We start from the raw sequence: 23799 nt of genomic DNA, 5'->3' as shown, positions 1-23799 counted from the left end.
CTGTGTAACTCAGGCTTACTGCATGCCTCCTGGCTTCAAATCCTACCCAGCAGAAGGAAAGGTCAAGAAACCTGTTTCTATGGGAACTTCACAGATATCCAGGGCCCTAAGCCCCAGATGTCTCCACCCACAGCCTGGCTGGGAGAACATATTTCCTTGTAATGGCATGCTACAAAACAGAGTGGGCAAAGCCATGAAATTAATGATGCCAAAAACTCTAAAGGCCTTGACATGGAGCTTATCACAGTTCAGGGTGCTGACAGAAGGAAAAAAAAGAAAAAAAAAAAAAAAGAAAAAAAAAGAGAGGAAAAAGCAGATGAATCTTTTAAGTTAAATGGTTCTGGCTAGATAGTGGTATTCTGATTGGAAATTCCCTGTGTCTAGGGAACTGGTGTCACACTCTAAATTCGTGGTTTATCAGAACAATCCACCACAGTAATGACTGCTTAGCTGTAAGTTTTTGTTTTCTTAAGTAAGAATTTGCAAGAAGCAAAGGTGGCACACGTTAGAGCAGCTTTTCAATATAGTTGGAGTCTTTGTTTTACCAAATAAAACTAAGATCCTGTTCAGTGGAATAAAAGTTTATTATCTCTGAAAAAATGGCATGTTTTCAAATAATATTAATATAAATGAGTTTTATTTTTATTGGTTTTAAATGGGAATGCAATTGTGTTGCAGGTAGATGCACCTAAGAATAGGTCAATTTGTTCAGGAAAGCTTGGAGGAAGTCTACCCTGTCAGATAACTCACCCCCTTAGGAAGGCAGAAAATGCACTGGTGCAAGGTAGCAAACCTGAATTACAGAGAGGTCAAGGGGTATTGCAGACTGTAGCAGGTGATGCTTAAAAAATTGAACAGGGGAAGGACACAAGACAGGCTTGCTCCAAGGAGCGTGTTGGTTCACTGCCTCTTCTTGGTGGCTGTGAGCTCTTACCTAGTCTAAAACTTAAGGAAAACTTTGGGGATGGGAATTGTGCCTTTATCACAACTTAGTGTGTGACAAAGCATAGTCACAGATAATGGACCATTTGTGCCAAGCAGTATACAAAAAGACAGTCCTGATCCTTAAAAACTGTAATTTTTACTCTCCCAATGTGAGAGATTGAGCTGATACAGGGGAGGATAATTCGTCCCTTCTCTCTCAGCATTCCTAAATGTGTATGTTTGTATATATAAAAATTCTGAGACATTTAATCTGTATTAAAACAATGGGAATAATGAATTTGAGCCTGAGGAGAATAAAGGTTGTGTTGTGTACCCAGCTATAATTATTTTCTGTGTTCTCCCTGGTAACTTTACAGGATCAAAAGTGACACATCTGCCTTAAATTGCTGAGATAGCTGTATTGGGGGTGTGGGGAAATCAAACAGCCTGCTGGCTGCAGCAGGATTTTGCTCCCTTTTTAAATTAGACTTATAAAGATCTTGTTAGTTACGTGTTTTGTGATCTGAAGGTTAAAAAAAAATATAGCTACTTGAAGAATCCATTTCTTAATTTAAAAATAATTTTATCACTTCTTGCAGCACACATACTTTGCTGGAAGTTAATTGAGGAGGCTTGTGAGTTTAATTACACTGCAGTTAGATTGTTATCCAGTGATATTCTTTTGCACCTGGCTTTAGAAAAATACAATAAACTGATCCTTTCTTGGGAAAAAAAGGTTATTAAATCCTGCTATTAAGTTTCTGTGATTTTGATTCAGTGAAGCAGATGTGTGAGTTTAATTACACAATCGATGAGATCGCAGTCACTTTTGCCAGCTGAGGATGGGATTCAAGGTGCCTGTCTATTCTGAGATTAGAAAAATGTACCTTCATGTATTTTTAGTGTGAAAGGGTGGGTTTAAGAAATGTGACTGACAACTTCCACCTCTGACTGCCAGCATTTCCCTGTCATAGCTCTTATCTTCCCCTACATTGCTTTTTCTCTGATCTGATTATACATGCTTTTATTCTTTCATTTATTTTATACAGTGAGTTGCAGCTTCTAGGGTTGCACCTTATCTGTAGAGAACAAATCTCTTTTGTGACTCAGTGTCATCCACTTTCTCATTGCCTATTATTCCATTGTGACTTCATCTTTTTTCTTTTCTTTTATTCTCTTCTGCCTAAAGACAGAAAAAGAGATGATAACCCATCCACTTCTAGCATCATTTTCTTACCCTTGACCTCACAGAAAGTTGTTCAGAATGATCAATAGGATGCATAGTAAGTGGTACAATTACTTTCAGTATTGACATAATGGAAAGCAGCATCTGCTGTCTTTAAACTGTTACATTTCACAACAATTGCTTTGTATTTCCATAGCTACAGCTTCAAAGCAATGTTGCTCTTGTCTTTCCCAGGCAGGCAGGATTATTATTTTAATCAAAGAGAGCTATCTATTGAATAGAATGCATAAGGCCATGCCTTGCATTTCTGGCCATTGCATGGAATTATTTTGTTTGTTAGATCAGTTGTTGAATTGAAGCTTGGTACCTACTCTTAGTAAGTGATGTGTATTTTTTACCATGATTGCTATTCTCACTTTTAACCATTGGTCCTATGTCTTTGGGATGATTATGAAACTCCTTAGCAATGTGTAAAGCTTCTCTGTGCTGTGGTCACTTTCTGTGGAGTCTGTTTCCTGCCAGCTATTTCTGTGTGGATTGTTTCTCTTCACTGGCACAGACTGGCAGCTGTGTCAATGGCTTCTTGAGGAAAATTAAGTGAGATCTTCAGTGTATGATTAATTTCTTTTTATTTTGCTAAAATAAAGAGGATAATTAGCTACACTACAACTGGCTGCTTATTCAGTAGCTTCCAATAAAAATGTTCCTTGGTTTGGAAACCTGCCAATCTATCTCATAGCTATGGATGGATTTCTTATTAATGTCTGGTGTTGCAGGGGCTAAGAGATGGAACAGAAAGCCTTTGTAAGGTCTGTCATGAGCTGCTCCAGCATGACTGAGGACACCTATTCTGAGATGGTAGGCTGCATCCTAGAGCTCTTGAACACTCAAAAGCTGTACTTCCTCCCTCTCCTTGACATGACCCTCAGCCCAAAGAACAGTGGAGAGAGGAAATTAAGACACTTGCCCATCCATATATCTCTGCCAGGGAGCATACTGGGAGAAAAGGAAGATTGGGTCCCTGTAGAAGGAAGTAGAATCTACACATTTTTTTATGTTTACATTTTGGATCTACGTTACATGTGCATCTCAAATTCTTCCACCTCTGAACCAAGGTGAACCCAACTCCTGTTTTTTTTTCTAATCATAGCACCAGCATCAACATTCCTTCTATTCTAAGTCCTTTGTACGGGCTGTAAGGTAATAGCTTGGCTCAAGGAGTTCAGACTTGACCACAGTTAACACAGAAGGGAAGATCTTCCTTCTCATAGTTTATTTCTAGGTGTTTTAAATGAAAACATATTTTCCTATGTAGATTCTCCTATAATAACTTCTGAGTGGAAAAACTCCTTGCAATTTTTAATAATTTTTCTGATCAATTTAGTTATGTTACTGTACATAATTGTAGTCTCCTTTTATTTCCCCTGATCTCTATATCTGGCATTGAGACTACATTATAAAGATGATCAAAGACATTAATGCAGTGTCTGAACAGTTCATTTGTTCTACTTACCATTTCATCCCTTTGAAGACTCAATTGCAATTTAAATTTGTAAATGAGTGTTTTCCAGTTTTAAATAAGAAACACTTCTTCTGCTATGCTGTTAACTACATCATAACTGTGGCAAAAGAATCGTAAAATATCATTTTGTTTACTAGAAGTGTTCTCCAATTAGAAGATATTTTCTAAGTTTTGATATGAATCTTAGATGATAAGGTGGGTTTGCTTTTTTTAACTGGTTCAGAAACAAACTACAATAGAGCAGAAAAAGGTCTTCAGTTCTTTACTGTTAGAATAAAGGGTCATCTGTGTATTTTCCTGAAATGAATGTCAGAGAATGTGCACAAGTAAAAAATTGCTGGTTTTGCCTTTAATCTTTCTGACAGTATTGTTAATTCAACAGACATCATGGCCATGTTTGTTTGACATCATAGTATGTTTGGGGTTGTTTTGGTCCGATTTTGAGCAAGGTTAACATAGAAAAATGAGTCTGATACATAATCTCCAGAACATGAGACTCAGGGGAACATGAAGAAAATACATGAAAAGCACTAATTAAAACACCTTCAATCCAGTTAATCTTCAGATACCTGAATAAGTCTAAAAATCTGTCTTGGATTTCATCATTATATTCTTTGGCGATTTTAATTTTTTCAAATAGTTACATATTCTGTAGCATCTAAGTAAGGCTAATTTAATTGTTATCCCTGCAGTTCTAGTAGGAAACATACTCACAGGTACTTATCAGCGCTGAAACAATTTCTTGCAGTAAATCAGATTTAAAAACAGACTGTAGAACCAAGGTTACTAGTATCAGCTACAACTACCATAACTTTGGGAGAAAACTCAAAAATGCTCATGAAGAGTTTCAGCAAACCGTAACTCCTTGTATGGTTGTTGTATTATCTTGTCATATGAATCTTTCAGAAGATGGCATTAAATGTGTTCCCCCGGCTATCCACCCCCTACATTTGCTTTATAAATATCCTAATACTAAGAGTTGTTCGCTCAGTCGTTTAGAGTTGGGTCTTTCTGTATGATTGGTTGTTCCTAATTAGTGATAGTCCCATACTTTGCATATTTCCTGCATATTTTATCTAATCATGTGTGACAGTAAAATCCAAACAGCTCTTTTCAGTGATGTATACCCACCATATGCTTTCCCATACTACTTATGGAGTCTTTTTTTGTTTTCTTTTGAAGTACAGTATGTCCAGACAATTACTAGCCTGCCTGTTTGTGGAGGATAAATGAGTTAATATATGAATATATTCTTAGTGTAATTTATTGTAGAACTGTAAGGTTGTATGAGACCATAGGGACCTTCAGATCTTGTCCTGAGCAATCTCAGGTCACAAGAAGAGTGGCTGTCTGGAAGAGATAAAGAGGAAGGTGGACTGGGTCTTATATGTCTCCCTGGGCTGGGTCCTGTGATGGGACACTCCGGAGCTAAGTCTTGATTGAGTTTGACTGCAAATGGAAGAAGTGGAGAGAAGGGAACAGGCAATGAGGACTCCTCAGCTGACCTCAGGTATGAGGGATGAGGAGTTAATGGAAAAGGTTCTAAGATGTCTTCTGCTCTGATGATGCTTCTTGTGTGGTTTTTCTATGGAAGAAAATTGCTGGACACCAGGCACAGCAAGAGAACCAAGATTGGCTTAATCAGGACAAGAGAGAGGAGGAAAAGAAAACAGATGGTAGGAAGTGATGGTGTATGAGGCTGTGTCCTCACGTCGTATCTGTTAGTGACCTGCCTGAATGAAACTGGGAAAACCTCTAATTTAGTAGAATAGGTGGAAGTCAATGCCTAAAATATTGTGCTCTTAGTAAAGGGCATAAGAGCTAAAGGACATCCCCAATGCAATAGGTGGTTGTGATGGCTGGTAGTCTGTTGGATGAAGATCCTAATTCATTCTGGGATGCTTGCAACACCTATGCTACAAGAGCATGGGCTGTTCCACAGAGCAGAAGCTATTCACTCACCAAGCAAATAAATTGGTCTTCCAAATGGGTGGAAAGTTAATTCCTGATGCCACAGATGAATATTGGTATAATTCTGAAATCGTAGCAGCTGTGCATCTGAACAATTTTAATAACCATCATAATGCCAGTTTTTCCAGTTTTGACCACAGCTAGAACAAGGCATGATTTTCAGTGTTTCTGGGGAAGGGGAGCAGGGAATGCAGGTTGAATGTGACTCCTCTATGCAAAAACACATACATCCTAGTCAGGAAAAGGAGGAGCTTTGGGAAACTCACATCAACTATTTTTTTTTTCTTTCTTTCTTCTGTTACCAGAGAACCATCAAGATTTTGTTTTAATTTTGAAAACATCACAGCTGCTTCTCCAGCTCCCTTCCAAAAGTGACCACACTTCCATGACTCATAACTAATACCTGTTCATCTTTAGATGTTGTCAGTTTACATAGCTGGGCCGGAGAGGAATATGCTTGCCCAGGATTTTGAGACTATATGAGAGAGCAGTACTTACAGATGGGCTTACATGAAATTACTTAAATTGCACAGCAAGAGTGTGAGAAGACAGTACCTAAAGAGAGAAAGCAGGAATTGCAAGGAATGTTCTGCTGTCACAGTGCAGAGACCCACAGGCCCTGAGCAATTGCTCTACATTTTAGCCAAAGCATATGTCCTGGCTCAGGGCTTTATGTTATGTTATGTTATGTTGTGTTGTGTTGTGTTGTGTTGTGTTATGTTGTGTTATGTTATGTTATGTTATGTTATGTTGTGTTGTGTTGTGTTGTGTTGTGTTGTGTTGTGTTATGTTGTGTTATGTTGTGTTATGTTGTGTTATGTTGTGTTATGTTGTGTTATGTTGTGTTATGTTGTGTTATGTTGTGTTATGTTGTGTTATGTTGTGTTATGTTGTGTTGTGTTGTGTTGTGTTGTGTTGTGTTGTGTTGTGTTGTTATGTTATGTTATGTTATGTTATGTTATGTTATGTTGTGTTGTTATGTTATGTTATGTTGTTATGTTATGTTGTTATGTTATGTTATGTTGTTATGTTATGTTATGTTGTTATGTTATGTTATGTTATGTTGTGTTATGTTATGTTATGTTATGTTATGTTACATTTGTTACCAGTGTTCCTGGGCTGATAAGCTGTGCAACCCTGGCATGACTGCCCAGCAGAGAAGGAGAATGGTAACCTGAATTTGAGCTGGTGGATGCTGACCTATATTGTGCTTCAGTTCAAATATAATAATGGCCCAGTTGTAGCCACTCTGCTTACTGTTGCTGCTTTATCAGTGCCATTGACTGTACAGAATTTGACTTTGGTTTAGCAGGATTAAAGCATCATTATATATGTCTCTGAGGGGTATCGCATATCTTGCAATTCAAGAATTACTGTGAGTCTCAGTGCAGTGAAGTCTATTAAACTGGGGTTAAATCAAGGGTAGGAATCCTGAACGAGTAGGTTCCTTTGATGTCTTTGCTTTTGTAAGCATGCAGGTGAAACTGTTGTAGTTCCCTGCACATAAAGACAGTTGGTAATTTGGCAGTAATGATTCTCACCGGGCATATATTTGTCACTTCATATGGAAAACTAATTTAGCCATTGGGAAATGTTTCACTTTGAAATTTTATGCTCCCTATACTTTGTCAGAAGGAGCCTTGAGTGAGAGTTAGTAAGTAATAAAAATTTTCCCTAATCCTGTAAATGAGGTGAAAGAAAAATTTAAATTAGTTTTACAACTCCCCAGTGCTTTCAGCAAGTTATTGGAAAAACAGAGACTTCAAATGTTATCTGGCCAGATTTGCAGTTTCCCACCAATCTTATTTTAATAAGCAACTAGTGATAATTTGAATACTATTGTTTTAAATAGCCTAAACTTAAAGGAAAAAAGATGAGGTTTTCATTCAGATCAGCAAATGGAAACCAAGGTGCACTGTAAAAACTACTGGATGCAAATGCTGCAGGAAAGGTTTGCCTTAGAAATCTGATCAAATACCATTCTGTATTTTAGTGCCTGTGAGAAGCTGCAGATTATTTCTATAACAATAAATACATTATGACTATGTATAGATAGATAGTTATCAGCACAGATATATACTATGTAGATATACTTTTAATTTCAGGTTATTTGGAAACCTGTTAGCTTCCTTCTACTCCCAAAGGGAAAAGGGTGAAACTAACAAGAAGAGCTGTTACACACTCAGCTGCAGGAACTGTAGGTATAAATTGAATGTCTATACATGCACACATATGGATGTCTGCATTGCTAAAGTGCCAAATTATTTTTTCTTAGGTGAAGTAGATAATGTACATGGTGAAGTATAAAAATGCAGTGCTATCTTCTGGCTTTTAGATGCTTGAATCTGGCACTCATCTAAATAGCACAGAAAAATACTTAGTTTCTAGGACTCAGCTCTAACAATTTAGCTGCATCAACTCATCCTTGTGTATGTTTTCATCAAGTGTTAGATCAAGTGCATTTAACAAAATATGGAGCTAGATTAAACACTAAATAATATCCTATGCTTGTTCCTTTAATTCTTAAAGAATCTCCTGTGGTTAATTCAGGATATTTCAGCTGTCCCACTAAGCTCTCTATTTTATGCTTCTGTACTTGGTCCATCAATAGCCAACTTCTGAAAGATGTATTTCCTAAGCTACCTAGGTGAAAGGGCCCTACAGGAAAGTTTGAGAGAAGGCTGTGCTTCCTGCACAGAGTAGAAAGGGGAAGAATATTTTGGAGTCAGCAATACTAGCAGTAGGAGCTATTTTGCTACTGAAATCATTACCAATTCTTACATATATGGGGGTGAGGGGGAATTTTGCTGCAGGTTTCTGTTCTCCTTGGAGACTGAAAAGCTAATAAGTTACCTAATGTGTAGGAAAGGTTTTCTCAAAAAAACGTCAGTGGTTGGATGACTTCCCTGAATCAAGCAACTACTGCAGTTCCTCCTGAGACTGAGAACTCCTCCTGGGTAATGTGCTGTAGGAGCCTCACAGAAGGTGTACTTTGGAGGAATGGATGCTCTGGTGCTCAGAATTCCACACTTCAACATTTTTTCCTGTTGTTTTCAGAGGTTATTACTGACCTTTCATCCCTATTTGGTTTCTCTGATATGTCATACAAAGTTGAGCTCATCTAGCAATCCCTCTGTCTGTGAAATCACTTTAATTCCTTTTCTGTGTAGAGAAGTAAAGACACACACAGAGAACAGCAAGGGAAGAGTGTGAGAGAGTAGGTAGCGTGTGATAGCACTCATGAAGAAGATTCAGAATTGGGGCTGCTGAAGGAATATTGTGGCCCACAGTGTGCTGGTCAGATGCTCAGACTGGGACTGTTAGGTGACCAAAGTGAAGCCTTTGTGCAGGGACAGTGACCATTAGGGAAGACTCTGGTAATGGCTTGAGCAAGAATACAGATACTGAAGGATCAGACTGGATTGTAGAGGACTTAGATGAAAAGCAAGAGATAAGAATTGGGACTGGCACTGCATGAGATTGCAAAGGACCATGCAGAAGACTGCTATTAGCAGAAAATCTGCTATTTTAGAAAGCATTATGATTTCAAATTAATCTGGAAGTTTAAATTTAAACATTGGGTTAAATCTTTGGTGATCTTGCCCCATGTTGCCTTCCATCTAACCTTTTTCCAGTGATTTTGGCCTCTTTACCTAGCCAGTCCCAAAGTAATGCTGTTCCTTGAGCACAGATCTGCCTTCTTTTTAGCTCAGGTATCAGTTTCTCCAAGATGACCTTAACTTACATCTACCCCAAGACTTTCCTTAAAAGTTTTCAGCCTTGACTCAGTTGCCTCTGAGATTCTTACTAGCATTTCCAAAAGCTGCCCTTGTACTGCTGCTTTCATCCACGAAGAAAAGAGACTGCTCTAGACCATGGGGACTAAGTTTAGCCTGATTCCCATAGCAACACTATTATTCCTGAAATAAATATCAAACAACAATTGTGTTTAGAGATGGAGGGGTCTTAATAAAGGAGATTTGGGAATATTCCCCTCTGTGCTCTTCTTTTGTTGTGATTTTGGCTATCTAGGTTTTGCTGGCAAGCTGCTTTTTGGGTAATAGCTGAAGTATCAATTACTTACATATGCTTTCATGTTTTTTAAAAGGTTTTGTGCTTAAGGGTGGTGCTCTATTCTTGCATATGATGCCAGGCAGGAGTTCAGCACCTGCATTGCTGCTCTTTATCTTCCCACTCAGGGGAGGTTGTAATTAACAAAGCTAAGTTCACCACAGTGAGCTCTGCAGTGAAGCTGATGATATGAATCAAGTCAGTTCTGTGCTATTAAATAGGAGGAAATCCAGGTACACTGGGGGACTTCAGGTGAAAGAAATAACAGCTGGAGGGAGTTTTGCTTTATGTATGAATATATAAAGAACTCAGTTTCATGTTGTTGAATACTCTGGACTTGCTGCTTCTAAACTCTATTCCCTACTGCCAAAACTTTTGAAAAATTAAATTCTAATTTTTATGTAATAGAGTGTACAGGCCTCTGTGGACCTGGGAAATAAACTGTTCTCTTCTGCATTAAGTAGTGTACATATGTCAGGAGTCAGCTGAGATGGCTGATTACCCCACTGAAGAATTAAAATAACAGGGAAAAATTGCTGCCCTAGATCTAGCCTGGAGGAGAATTTTCTTCCACAACAGAAACAGACCAAGAACTTTAAAACAAGTTTCAAAGGAGTGAGTGTGTTTTCTATTATCTCATGTTTTGCATTGTTTTCTTTGCAGACAATGAAGAATAAGAGGCTATTGATGGCTGGAGCCCCAGCAATCATTTCTGTACTGAATGATTGGGAGACAGGATGTATTTTGTTTTCTTATATATATATATATATATATATATATATATCCTATTGGGCAGGCCCACATCTTGCAGACATTCATGCCTGTGCTTATCTTGGTTATTATGCATACTGATCCTGGTCTTGGATATGCAGAAGAAGAAAGTAACTAGAGGTCCAGTGTAATTGTGCACCCTTCACAGGTTTAGATTGAGCAATCAAGATTTGCTTCTCTCTGACATTTAGAAAATTAAAACAAGTGGGAATGGCATTTGCTCCTGCAATCTGTGTACATCTGGAAGGTTCTTAAATTGCTGGAGTCACAGATACTTTTAAAGTAACCTTGGCTCAGTAGAATACTTCCTGAATTGCTCAGTGTACTATTGGCACTATTCACATCAGTGACCCACATTAACAAGATTTCTTATTTTAAATAAAATATTTCTTTTCTTTTTTCCTTCCCATCCCCCATCCCTTTTTCTTCTGTATTGTTAGAAGCAAGGAGATGCCTTATCACAGACTTGTGCTGTCCAAGGTGATTGCTTTCTGGGGCTATGTTTTCACATACTAAATGTCTCTGTGCAGATATTACCATCTGATACTTTCAGTAACTTTCCAGAAGCAAAGAGGAGCAGAATCCAAATGACTTTCAGCAGGAAAAGGTTGTTTTATTTTTCCTTGATTTGTTTTGTTTTCTGGTTTTTTGTTGGTTTTTTTTTTCCAGGCAAATGTTATGTTATTCCTAGATTTTAGTGGACATCAATATCATATCTAAAATAATTGATAAAGGTTGTCTTCACCTTTTAACTCTTTAAGGCCTGTTGGAAACCCAGTCTTTGCAAGAAGCGGATGAAGATGTGGTCACCGATGTTGATTTCACCAATATGATTTCTGAAGAAGAAAAAGAAGAGTTAAAGATTGAGCTAGCCAAGGTAAAGAATTTGAATTTCTCTGGTTATTGTATTTTCTACTTCCTTGAGCTGGAAGATAGTAATCATAGGATAAAGTACACCTCATAAAGGTATGCGCTTCCTTTTTAGTGAAATTATTCTAGGCTACAAGAATATAAGGCATTTTTTTAAGGTTAGCTATCTTCTACTTGATGTTTGTAGAGAGAAAGTTAAATATACCTTACCATTTCAGTCAAGACATGTCTTTTTTTATAAGTCTTTCTTTATAAGGAATGGAAGGTGTTCTTATTAGATCTGTGGTATTGTTACAGTGGTTGTGACATCTGATGAAAATATTCGTAGTGTGGTGCTCAGAGGAAAAGACGATGATGGTGGTTTCAGAGGAGAGTGATGATGATCACAGTAATTTCATGACATTTTTGTTACCTGTGGCAGTGATGTGTTTGGTGATGGTTATTTCTTTGGTTTGCTTTTATTGACTGCTTAATTAAAGAACTATATGAGATGTCCTGACACCATGAAGAGGTTTAAAAATAATAATTAATAACAAGGACCTGGCAGAAAATAGTGTGGACCACGTGGTCTTTTATTACAAAGCTTAAAAATTTTCTAGATTCAGTCTATAATGGGAAGGTGGATTAAGTTTGAATTCATGCTGTTGATTACTGCAGAAATAGCAGTTAAATTCCAAAATGGAAAATGAGAAGATGGGAGAAAGTGAGGGTTTACTTGTTTGAAATATGAGACAAACAACTCCTCCTCTTCATACAGCTGTGATTTCTGCTGTTTTTTTCTTAGCTGAAATAATGATTTTTTAAGGCAGTATGTTGAAAACTTCACATAGCAAGAATAAAATAACAACCCATTTCAATAGTAAGAAACTCAAAATCTGGGACTGTGAGCATATACCCTCAAAGTGTAGGGAAAATGCATTTGTTCATAATTGTTCCATAATTGTTTCATAATTGTTGGTCTTTTGCAGAGATTGATTCTTGACTTTCATACAACAGAAATACTTCAATTGATATTGAGTTGTGATAGTAAATAATCTAAGAAATTGCATTCTTCATGACTTTCAGGCCATTTACCTTCAGTGCTGATATTCTAGCAAAATAGGAACTTCAGTGTTTAGTGTTTTATCAAGCCTTGTGTTAATTTTTACTTCTTTGATGATCCAGTCACATCTATAAATAATAAGAAAGAAGCTGAAACTTTACATGTTCAGTTCAGTTCTTAGCAATTAGATACGAGTTGGGATATTCATCATCCACTTTTCATCAGGACCAGAGGCAATGGGCACACACTGAAACACAGAAGGTTCCTTCTGAACATCAGGAATATCTCTTTACTGTGTGACTGAGCACTGGTGCAGGTTGCCTGGAGAGGTTGTGGAGTCTCCATCCTTGGAGATATTAAAAAGCTGTCTGAATACAGTTCTAGGCAGCTGCCTCTGTGTGGCCTTGCTTGGGCAGGGGAGCTGGACCAGATTTCCTCCAGAGGTTCCTTCCAGCCTCAGGCATTCTGTGGTTCTCTTTTATTTTCTGGTGAAAGGGTCTTAAAAGGCAGATGGAAATAAGAAAGGAAAAAAAAAAAAAAAGAACTTCCTACAACCATCTGAGAATAATATGCCTCTCAGGAGAATTAAACTCAAGAGTTTCTGGGCATCCTTCATGCTCACTTATTCCTGTGGGAGCAGAGAGTTCTCAGTGACTCATGGTAAAAATGCTTTAATTCATGTACCAACAAACAAATGAGCTATTGCCTTTCAAATATGGTCTTGACTGACCTAAAAATTACTTTCTGAATTGCTTTCAGCAGTTTGCTGGCATACAGCGTTTGCTTAAAAACAAAATAAAACTGATAATTATGCTAAGAAAGGTTTGGAAATTTTGATTTTAGAGGCAACAAATCTAAACTTAAATAAGGCATATGATTCTTACAAAAGACTGTAGAAATAATGTAAGAACTTGACTCCTCTCGACCTCTGTGGGAGATGGCTAAGGTTTCCCTTGGAAAGACCTTATTAATCTTTACTTTCAAGCCCCTCTGCTCCACCAGTGGTAGCTTTGTTTTCTTTTATGTCCTTATGTGTTAAGTAGTACCTGTTTGAACCTGTAGGAACAGCCACCTTTTTTGTTACCATTCTGAAACATCCAAATCTTCCTTCGTGCTGCAGTCACTTTAGAGTTGATATAATGGGGAACTGTTGTGAGCACCCATTGTGCATATATTTAAACAGAAAACATGTTCCTTCACTGTGATGTGTATATTCTCTGTCTTCATCCTCTTCTTCGTTCCCATTAGGAGGGGAACTAGCACTACAGTTTTTGTGACAAGGTTCTTGTATACATTTTTCCTATTCCCCTGCTAGTAGTCTTTTTGTACTGGAAGCTTCTCGGAACATGGACTTGTATTCTGACTCTCATAGCAGGGCTCTGACTCTGATCAAGCCTTAGAATTTCTACAGTGAAAATAAAACTAATAACTCTTACAGGAACTTCTAATAGTCATTTGGATTAACAGAGGTCAGTCTGACTCTCTGGAATAATAGCAGAAAACTGTAGCCTGAAATCTTTATGTGAGGCTAGAAGCCTGTTAGCAGAACAGATTGGTATTTTTCCCTTTCCTCCTTTGGTGCAAGGAGCATGGTGCAATGACTCCTGAGTCATGACAGGGGATAAGGTTTTGAGCTCTCTTACTCGCTGCTGTCAGTTGTCTTTCCATTACAGTCATCAAAGTAGTCATTTGCCCCTTGCTGTGTTCCCCTTCCCATATCTTCTTAAAGCATTGATCAAGCATTGGAATGGGCTGCCCCGGGAAGTGGTGGATTCTCTGTCCCTGGAGATATTTAACAAGAGACTGGATGTGGCACTCAGTGCCATGGTCTGGTAACTGCAGCGGTAGTGGATCAAGGGTTGGACTTGGTGATCTCTGAGGTCCCTTCCAACCCAGCCAATTCTATGATTCTATGAAAGCAGTTGTCTGGTTTGTTCCACAAGCTTCCTTGCTGCTGCAGAGCTTCTGAGTTCACTGATGTGTGTTACTGCATGTTTATTCCCAGTTTGAGGAAAGATGTGAGAACTGTATCCTGCAAACTTGTGACTAATTTTATTTATGAGTGTCCCTGATGTCTCCAAGTGCTGTTCACCCAAGGAAAAACTCATAAATCAACAGATACTCAGGCTGGAGGTATAAAATTTGAGCTATATGAGTAAAGAGCCTGTTATTTTTTGTGATATTTTATTCTGTTCAATTACAACTACTTTCTTTAAAAGGCTACCATTGTAAAGTGCTCACATTTCTTTACAAATATTTTATGCATTTTAGTATGCATGTTAAAATACTCAACAACTTGGAAAAGGGGTCGCAATCCAATAACAATCACTAGTTCACTAAATACAACAGCTAATCAAAACATAGGGGTTCTGTGGATTGGTTTAATTGAGAGATTTTTTGTTTTGTTTTATATGTTTGCTCTAGCTTTCTTTGTGTCTTTTGACATTAATCTGTAAGAATAGCATAGAGAAGACAGTCTTGTGGGTACTTTTTTGAAAGCCAGTGAACTGAAAGAAAAGATTATTTACTTCCTCGTTTACTTGCCCTTTAATATTTTGATCTCTTACTGCCTTGATATTTAAAACAAGCATAATAAATATCCAATTTACTATTCAAGTTACCATTCCACGTGTACATCAGTATTATTTTAACCAGTAACTGAATCTTTCCACTTCCACATTTTACCTACTATTTTGTGTGTCTCAGAATACAGGTAATACCATCGGACATAGTTTTTTTATTCATATTAGTTTTCCACAGTGCTCCGTTTTACTGAATAATTTTTTTGTTTGTTCTTTTTTTTTTTTTATGAGTTATTTTGTGAGTTTCTACTGGAAAAACCAGGAAAGGCTGTCTCTTGAAGAATTACTAGTTTGGTTTTTTTTTTTTTTCAGCTATGCCACCTCCTTAAAAGGATGTTCAATGCTCTAAAACACACTTTGCCCTAAAAGAATAAATAATAATTAAAAAATGGCAGAACAAAGGAAAATAATCCTAGTTTTTTGTGCCGGACTTCTGTCCTTCTTTCATGTGCCAGTTAGTTGCAGATTTCAGCAAGATTTACCTGTAGTTGTGGGCTTTTTTCCTGGAGTCTCACCCCTGTGTTGTTTACATGTTACTCATGTCAGCAAATCATGGTTATCATAATGTCTTAGGTGCTAAACTTCTCTCCTTGTTTTTTGTACATCCTGCACAGTAATAGAGGCAGGAAAAAGCAGCTATTAATTCTGATTTCTAAGTCTACAAAACAGGAGAAGGGAATGTTGTCCCTATATGATGCATCTCCATTCTTCTGATTGTATTACACTTGGGAAGGAAATGTGAAGGCTAGAAGCTTGTATTTCTGTTGACTTAAGCCCCAGTTTCATAGTGGAATTTGAATTTATAACAGTGAATTAAAAAATAAATGCTTTAGCAGGTGATGCCTGACTTCTGTGGGAGTTAGAGATGTAACCTGCTTAAATGCTTTTCAAGATCCCACAAGTCCCTTGTCTTTTCTTCCTACTTCAGTCTTTATTCACTGGTTCTGGAGCACTTGAGGGAGACTTTGCAACTTCCATTATTTTAAAATTATGGAACTTGTGGAGGATTTTGTCAAATCAAAACCAGACTCTGATCCTAAAGAAAAATAATGTATTATTTTCAATACAGAAAAAAGTGTTCATACTTAAAACATTGAGCACGTGGTTAATGCTTGCTTAGGCCTTTACAGCTTTAGGTCTCTAGTCAGTGGAACAAATCAAGTCATTTTAATAGAATCCCTCAAATGTTTACCTATCCAGATACCTACTGATCAGCCTAGTGCTGGCCCATATGGAGAGTATTAATGTTTAAGTGCTGTAAGCATACTAGTATTGGTTTAAGTTAATCTCTTTAGCAGTGTTATTTCAGCAGCCTTGTGCACTAGGGGGTTTGCTGTGGGTGTGAAACAACTCAAGGGATCTCTAAACTACTGCATGGGGAATGCTGACATTCGTGGTTTCTTTTTTTCCATAAGCATTTAGCTGGTTACCTTCTCAGAAGAGAAACTCATGCTGCCTCTTGACATTATTTCTGTTGCAGGTTAGGAATATAATGGAGCACAAAAAAAAAAGGGGGGGGGGGATGAAATAAAGCGATTTTGGGTTGCTAAGTATTTTACCAGCAAAGCATCAGCATCACAGGCATCGGTCAATACTGGTGTCTTTTTCACAGAGATGATAATTTTGCTGTGTTCCTAGACTTTCTGCTTAATTCCTGAGCTGCTTGAATAATTTAGATAGCAGGTAGTGAAAGAAAATTTGATAGCTGAGGGATTCAAGGATAAAACTTTTCCAAGAAGATGAGCTTGAAGTCATTTTTACAGGGAAGCAGAATACATAAGTGTATCAAATAAAAATCATGCTGGTATTGACATCCTAAATATAACCTGGGAGGTCAGCAACTGATTCAGCTGGTGCTTTGCCTCATTCCCTGCAGCCTATGGAGTTAAATCACAGGGAGACTGTGTTTCCAGGGAACTTAACATATGGTAATCAGATACATTACCATATGTCACCCTATTAGCATATGGAGGAAGGAACACAGTTGGTAAGGGACCTTTCTAAACCTGAAGTGAAAGGCAGCTGCTCTGATGTCACTTGCCCTTGTTATCTCCAGTACCTCTGAGTCCTGCCTGTGTAATGGGCTTTGGAGGCTTCTGGATGAAGAGTTCAAACCTGTTCCTGCAGGAATGCTGCCCAAAGGGGAGGATCCTGAGCCAGTGGCAGGTTGACTGATCAGTACCTCCTCTCAGTCAAGTCTTCTGGTCCTTGCCTTTCTGAAACACCAGTTTCGTTTAAATGTTTCAAATAATGTCCACTGCAGTTTGGGCTGAATGGCATCTTCACAACTTGAATTCACATGGTTGAATTAATGACTAGGAGCTTTGAAAAATCTAACCTGCTGTGTCTTCTGAACAAATCTACATGTCTGGGTAGGACCTGTTCTCTTATGTTAACAGTCTATCTGGAATATATTTTTATTTTGCTCTTTTGAAATATGTAAGGCCTAAATATATAGATAAAACCCATGACAAGGATGTAACTCTATGATACTCTCAAGTCATATGTCATCATGTGTGTTTTTTTAACTTGCTCCTAGTAACTTGCCTCTATTTTTTTAATGAGTGGAAAACTAAAAAGCTGCAAGTATGAAGTTAAATCCCTGTGTAGTTGGAGAGATACCTATCTAAGTAATCCAGTCTTCTCTTGTTCTCCTAATTCCCATTTTACAAGTGAACAGAAAGCTGTTGTTGGAGACTCTTGCTGCTTCAAGGCAGATCTTCGTCAAGTTGCTCAATAGTCACTTCCTTATTGGAGAATTCTCTCTCTTGTCAGATGTGTGTATGGTGGCACACGTAGGTGACAAGGTTTTGCACACAGGTGACACGTAGGTTTTAAGTCTCAGCTCAACAGGGTACTGAGATGTTGTATAAACAGTATTAGAGGGGTTGGGGCAGATGATCCTTGAGGTCCTAACATTCTATGATTATATGATTAATTCTATTACATAGTTTGAGATATTAATTTAATGTGGTGTTACCTCTGTTGTTGATGGCTTTGTCATCTCATCAAGCATTTGACATTCATCTCTCTCTCCAGTCACCTACAAAAAATGTAGTTTATGTGAGTGTCATTTACTCTCTTCACATAGTATATGTTTATCGTTCTGTGGGAATAGGCTAACTCCTTTCTTCTCCCTCTTTCTTCTCTCAGCTAGAGGATGAAATTTCGACTTTGAGACAAGTGCTAGCAGCCAAAGAAAAGCACCTGGTTGAAATTAAACAAAAGCTTGGCATAAGTCTGATGAATGAACTGAAGCAGAACTTCAGCAAAAGCTGGCATGATATGCAGACAACTTCCGCGTGAGTACAGACCTTGCACAAATTCATTCTGAAATGTTGTGTAGCATGTGGGGAACATTGTCTTGATGAGCCTTGGTATGAAATTTAGCAGTTGAAATACGTGCCAAGTGGGGTAGATGACAGGGACAAATAGATTGAGCTTCTTAGAGCAAGGAGACCTGAAAAAAACCCTTCCTCAGCAACAACATGCTTAGTTACTCTGTCACACCTCGCTCTTACAGAATCACAGCTCTCCTGGCACTGAGGTTAAAGTCATCTTCCTGTCCCACAACACACTGCTAGAGTCTTTGCTGAGGAGAGAAAGGACATTTTTTTAACCTCAAGGTATTATATTTTTCGACTTCCAAGAGAAACAGTGTAAAATAATAATAAAAACCACCAAAACATTAAACAAACAGCACTGTTATCTGAATTAAGAAGAATACTGGCAGGAAAAGTTGATGTGTGACTCTGTTTAATTCCTGGTTTTGGTTGTCCAAAAGGAACAAACAGAGAAATTGTTGGAGTAACTGTACCATCTTTGAGGTTATTAAAAGCCCTACATCTATCAAATTTTTTTGTTATTTTCCAGCAGCAAGTTCTTAGGCAAGTCCTGGCACTTCTCACAGCCTTGTTTTACAGCTGTACCAAATGGGTAACAAGAGCTCAGTGAAACTCATCTTGTGTAGCGTGTTGGCAGCTTTGAGTTCCAAGGATGAAAGTTAACGTGTAAATGTGAAGAACTGTTACTCCACAGCTGCTGTTGAAATGGTTTTAACTGGAATTTTTTCAAGTATTTTGTTTGACACAGACCAGTTGTCCTATGGAAGTCTGTAGTCTTAGGTCAGTCTTTCTGGTTTAATGAGAAGTCAAATCAGTTATAAACCCTTTAATAGGAATGTAGTTCCTATGTCTCCTGTTTCTAACTTGTGGACAGTTTCTTAGCTAGGTCCTATTTCTCATTAGATGTTACTAAGAGGGACCCACATGCTGGCTCAGTGAGGATGTCTGGCATATGAAAAGAGAGGACAGTCTGAAACCACTGAGTTTTAGAAGTGAGGAGGAGCACAAAACACCTGAACTAGAGTCACTGGCAGACACTAGCAAAATTTTGAAACAAAACCATTTTTACTTGAAATTTGGTTGCAAATTCAAAGGCGCCTTTTCATTTTCCCTTCATGATGTTGGCAGTTTCCACGAAGATAGAGAGACTTAGGAGACTCCATCAGCGTGGTAGTTGCTACTTCTTATTTAAGATGAGTTTCTAAATCAACAAGCTGCCCACAAGTAATTATATGGAACTGAGCAGCAGGGGTCTGTTTGTGCCCTCAAAAATCAGCCATAATGGCCACCATCTAACTGCTTTATAATTCTGACTGACACTCATGGCAGTGTGCTGGTGCCAGTAGAAATCATGGTAATCCAGCATTCTTCAGAATGGTTATGTTAAGTAAATGGAAGTGATTCATTGTTGCTGCACTAAAATAGCAATGGGATAGGATTACTCACCAAGATTCTCTGATCTAGCAAGGGTGAAAAACCTGTTTTAAGAAATAGGAGTTAAAAATATTTGCGTATTTGTACTTTGGGCTTCTAAATCCACAAATGATAATTTTAAAAAGAGATGGTTTTAAGGAGGAAATTTTTGCTTTCACTCAGTCTTACTGGGTTTTAAAGCTTCTGTTCATTTTTGGCAGTTAAAGCCATTTTTTTTAACAAAGAGCTTTTCAAAGCCACAGAGAAATATTAATCACCAAATTCTTGTCCTCTTATTGTTAATAATCTTTTTAAGCTCTCCATTTAGGGATGCAGTCTGAGGATTGAAGGGGACTTGGAGGCGGAGTGGTGAAGTTTCTCTCAGAAACAGTTCTGTAAAGTGTGTCTGCACAATTAGTTAAGACTCATGACCTAACTCATAAGATAGATGCCACCTGGAATGACTAAATGTAAAATTGAGATTGTCTGATTTTAAGCATTTACATTTTAAATGGTTGGCCTTGAGAGCTTAGGAGATAGCCTGAGTATGCTTGATATGTACATGTCAGAAAATGTCATTGTTATGATTAAAAAGGAAAAAAAAAGCCAAGCTTTCTTGCTTTTCATACTGAGGAAAGCTAAAGCTGGAGGTCAGTGAGCTGATGTCCTCCAGAGATTGAAGATGATGTCAGGATCAACAACAGTTCTGTACAAAGTCTGTTTCCTTGTCATTAATTCATGCTTTACAATATGCAAAACCAAGTCTAACTACCTCTAGAAATACATTACTTTTGCAGCAATAACGTACAGCTTTTATTTGGTATCAAAATAGCTTTTTTTAGTCAACTTTAGTTTTCTCTAACAAAAATCTGTAATATTGTTTGCATTTTTTCAGCTTTCTATGAAGTAGACCTGGAAGTCATTCACTTATTATGATGACCAGAATCATAAGGCATTTTTCAAGGTCCTTGTTACATTTCCTCTGTGATTTTCAGTGCACTGGTTTTTAGTATAATCTGTTAAAGAAGGCAGGGGCTTCTACTATAGAGGATATCAGTAACTAGAAAGCAAATGATTGTCTAAAGCTTAATTTGCTTTCATGGTGGTAAGGCATTCAACTGGAATGAACTTCCCCCACACATCTTTTTAAATATCAGGTTTCCAGTGAATAGAGGTGGGTGGACATTCAGCTAGATTCTAGCAAGGCAGGGGTTTTAATTTATATTTTAAGCATAGAAAATTCATTCATATTTAGATGCTAGAAGCAGGGTAATGTTGGCAGATTTTGAGGATATGTATTTAGCTTAAGGAATCATTAAAAACATCTTTCCAGGGATATTTACAAAGGCCATAATTGAGCTTTTCTAATGAACATTTGTTACAAAGGAAATGTTTTATGTAACCTGAAAGCATTGTGTTCACTCACTTAAAGCTGTTTGATTGTTCCATAAAGCTTTCACGGCTCTCTCTTCCTTACTTCAGATCTTCACTGCATAGTGCACTAAGGTAAGGAGATGGCTTCTGTAAGATTGACCTTAATTTTACAGAATCACAGGACAACGTAGGTTAGCAGCAATATCAAGAGACTGTCTAGTCCAATCCTCCTCTCAGTGCAGGGTCAGGTAGATCAGGGTCAGCTACAGCAGGGTGCTCAGGACTGTGTCCAGTCAGGTTTTGAATGTCTCCAAGGATGGAGACTCTACAGACTCTCTGGGCAACCTGTTCCAGTGTTAAATTACCCTTAGTCCTAAAACCCCCTTTTCTTTTGTTTAAATATTTTTTAAATTCAGTTTTTGCCCCTTCCTTCTTTCACTAGATACCACTGAATAGGGTCTGCCTCCATCATTTCCACTCCCTTCCATCAGGTTACTTAAACACATTGAAGAGATTCCCCTATGAGCCTTGTCTTCTCCAGGATGAGCAGTCCTGGCTTTCTCAGCCTTTCCTCATATGAGAGATGCTCCTTCATCCTTTATGAAGGACTGTATTCTTCAATGCAGCTACAGAATTGCACTGCATTATATATGGAGGAGGTTACAAGGGTTAATTTATCCTCCTTACCAATCCCTCATGAAGCACTAAGAACATAGATCTGCAAGATAGACCTTGCCTTTTGCTAAGCTGGTATGTTGTAGCCTTTTGCTAAGCTGGTATGTTGTAACCACGCTGAGCTTTGTCTGTCCCTCAGCTTTTAAACTGATGCTCTTCTGTATGTCTCTGGAAAAAATTAATAGGGTGTTATAGTGTTGTCCTCTCATGAGATATTTCAATACCATAGAGTTTATAAAGAAGAGTTGCATCTGTAAAATTACTCACAAATCACCTTAGTCCAGCCCAATAGTTCCCAGAAGCTCCTTTGTCATTCTTTCTTTAAATGTTACCAACTGTTAGAAGGCATAAGTCTCCCCTGTTTTCAATGGATAACTTTTCAACCTATCAATGAAATAGTAATAAAACTACTGAAATAGTAATATAACTACAGAGATAGCTTCTGGGAAGATGAAAATGGTTGGGTTTGCTACTAACTTTCCCCCAAAACAGTACTCTTACAGTGGCAGTTCTGCCACTGATAAATTTTTAGAAGAGCTAAAAACTTAGATAGCCCATTGTTTACTTAAGGGCTGTAGTAATGAAATGAAGTTAAGTGTCCACAAAGCTTTATACTTACTAATTTCAGCCCAGGGATTGGGAAGCCTTTCATGCAATTAAAAGTGGACCCATGTAAGAGTGATATCTGGAACAGGACTCTCACAAAGCTGTGTTTTCAAAATGTTTTTTAATTTTTTTCTCTCACAGCCAAAATTTTTCACTTGTTGTAGGAACAGAATTCGTGGTCAGAATCAAAAGAATTCTAAGTGCTATCTCCAAAAGGAATATCTCCTAGACAGTGCTTGGGACTTTCTGAGGTGGTGAATGTCTTTTGAAGCTTTTTTTATGAAGGTTTCAATATTTGTCTGCTCTTACATGTAATATTTATCTGAGATTTAAGACAAGAGCATTCAGCATGGGCTTGGCCATTTCCTTCAGAGAAATAAAAAGGATCCCTTTGTTGACTACTGGTTAAAAACTCTGTGAACAAGCTTAGTTCCACTGATAGGGAACCTAAGAGCAATTGTGTGGGTTTCCACAAATAGTAGAAACATTGTTTTGTAGTTCAAATTTCTGCCAGGTAATAATCAAATAGGAAATAATAGTTTCACTGCATGTGCTTTAGACTTAAAATCTACTGTACCTGCAGTCTTCATTACTATAACTAGAATTCTCTCAGGAAGTCCAATATAATTTGTGATCAACAGTGGTCCTACTATGACTTCTAGGATCTCAGATTACCATGTTCCCACACTCCTACTTATTATGAATGGTATTAAAAGAAATATGGGTGTTTCTGTTCATTACAATGTGTGCAATCACCTTTTGAGATTTCTTCCGTAAATTTAAAAGTAAATGTTGCCATTGTGTAAGTGAAGAAATAGGCATGTTGGCTTAGCAAGGAGTTCCACTGATTTTGTGTCCTTTGAGTCAGACAAGGAATGTCCATGCCTTCTTCAAAAACAGATTTTTGCCTCTTTTCCATCTGTAGCCCTGACTTTGAACTTGGAAGGGTGGTGTAATGGAAAATAAGGCTGGAGAAAGGACATTGAGAAGTTAACTTAGGCTTATTTGTATGTTCTGTTTCCTAAAAGATACTTGTTTATTCCAGAAGCTTCAGCTAATGGAAATTCCCATAGATTATAGAAATTCCCATATATTATAGATATTTGTATGTATGTGTATCTAACTGTAAGGAGGGCAGGCCTGAGTGTAAATTACAATCTCTAAATGACCAGAATTTAAAATATCCAGGCAAAGGGAACAGGTGAAAGGAAAAGGGAAGGGAGGCTGGGATATGTTTCATCTGTGTAGTTTTTTTCATCTACTGTACAGTACAGAGCCCACAGACAGTGTTAATGGCATAGTTTAAGGTGTGATGAACTATGAAGTTTCATCCTGGAATACCTTAGGATCATCTGTCCTTAAAACAACATATTGTGGCATTTGTACATGGAGATTTTGAATATTGCAATGCAGGGCACTACAGAATATTAGTCACCTTCATCTGGAAC

The 23799-nt window shown here is 37.8% G+C and overlaps 1 protein-coding gene across 3 annotated transcripts in view; it reads left to right on the top strand.

Annotated features, from left to right (window-relative positions):
- Positions 1-23799, top strand: part of TPD52L1 (TPD52 like 1) — a 56804-nt gene that overhangs the window by 9918 nt on the left and 23087 nt on the right. For all 3 annotated transcript variants that reach the window (XM_071741024.1, XM_071741023.1, XM_071741022.1), the window contains exons 2-3: positions 11207-11322; positions 18093-18241. In XM_071741024.1, coding sequence (XP_071597125.1) covers positions 11275-11322; positions 18093-18241 — 197 coding nt within the window. In that variant the 5' untranslated portion in view covers positions 11207-11274. The remainder of the gene's footprint in view (positions 1-11206; positions 11323-18092; positions 18242-23799) is intronic.

Source organism: Heliangelus exortis, chromosome 3 (genome assembly GCF_036169615.1).
Source record: "Heliangelus exortis chromosome 3, bHelExo1.hap1, whole genome shotgun sequence".
NCBI classification, from domain to species: Eukaryota; Metazoa; Chordata; class Aves; order Apodiformes; family Trochilidae; genus Heliangelus; species Heliangelus exortis.
The sequence above is the reverse complement of the archived record's forward strand: the minus strand, read 5'-3'. Positions and strand labels throughout refer to the sequence as shown.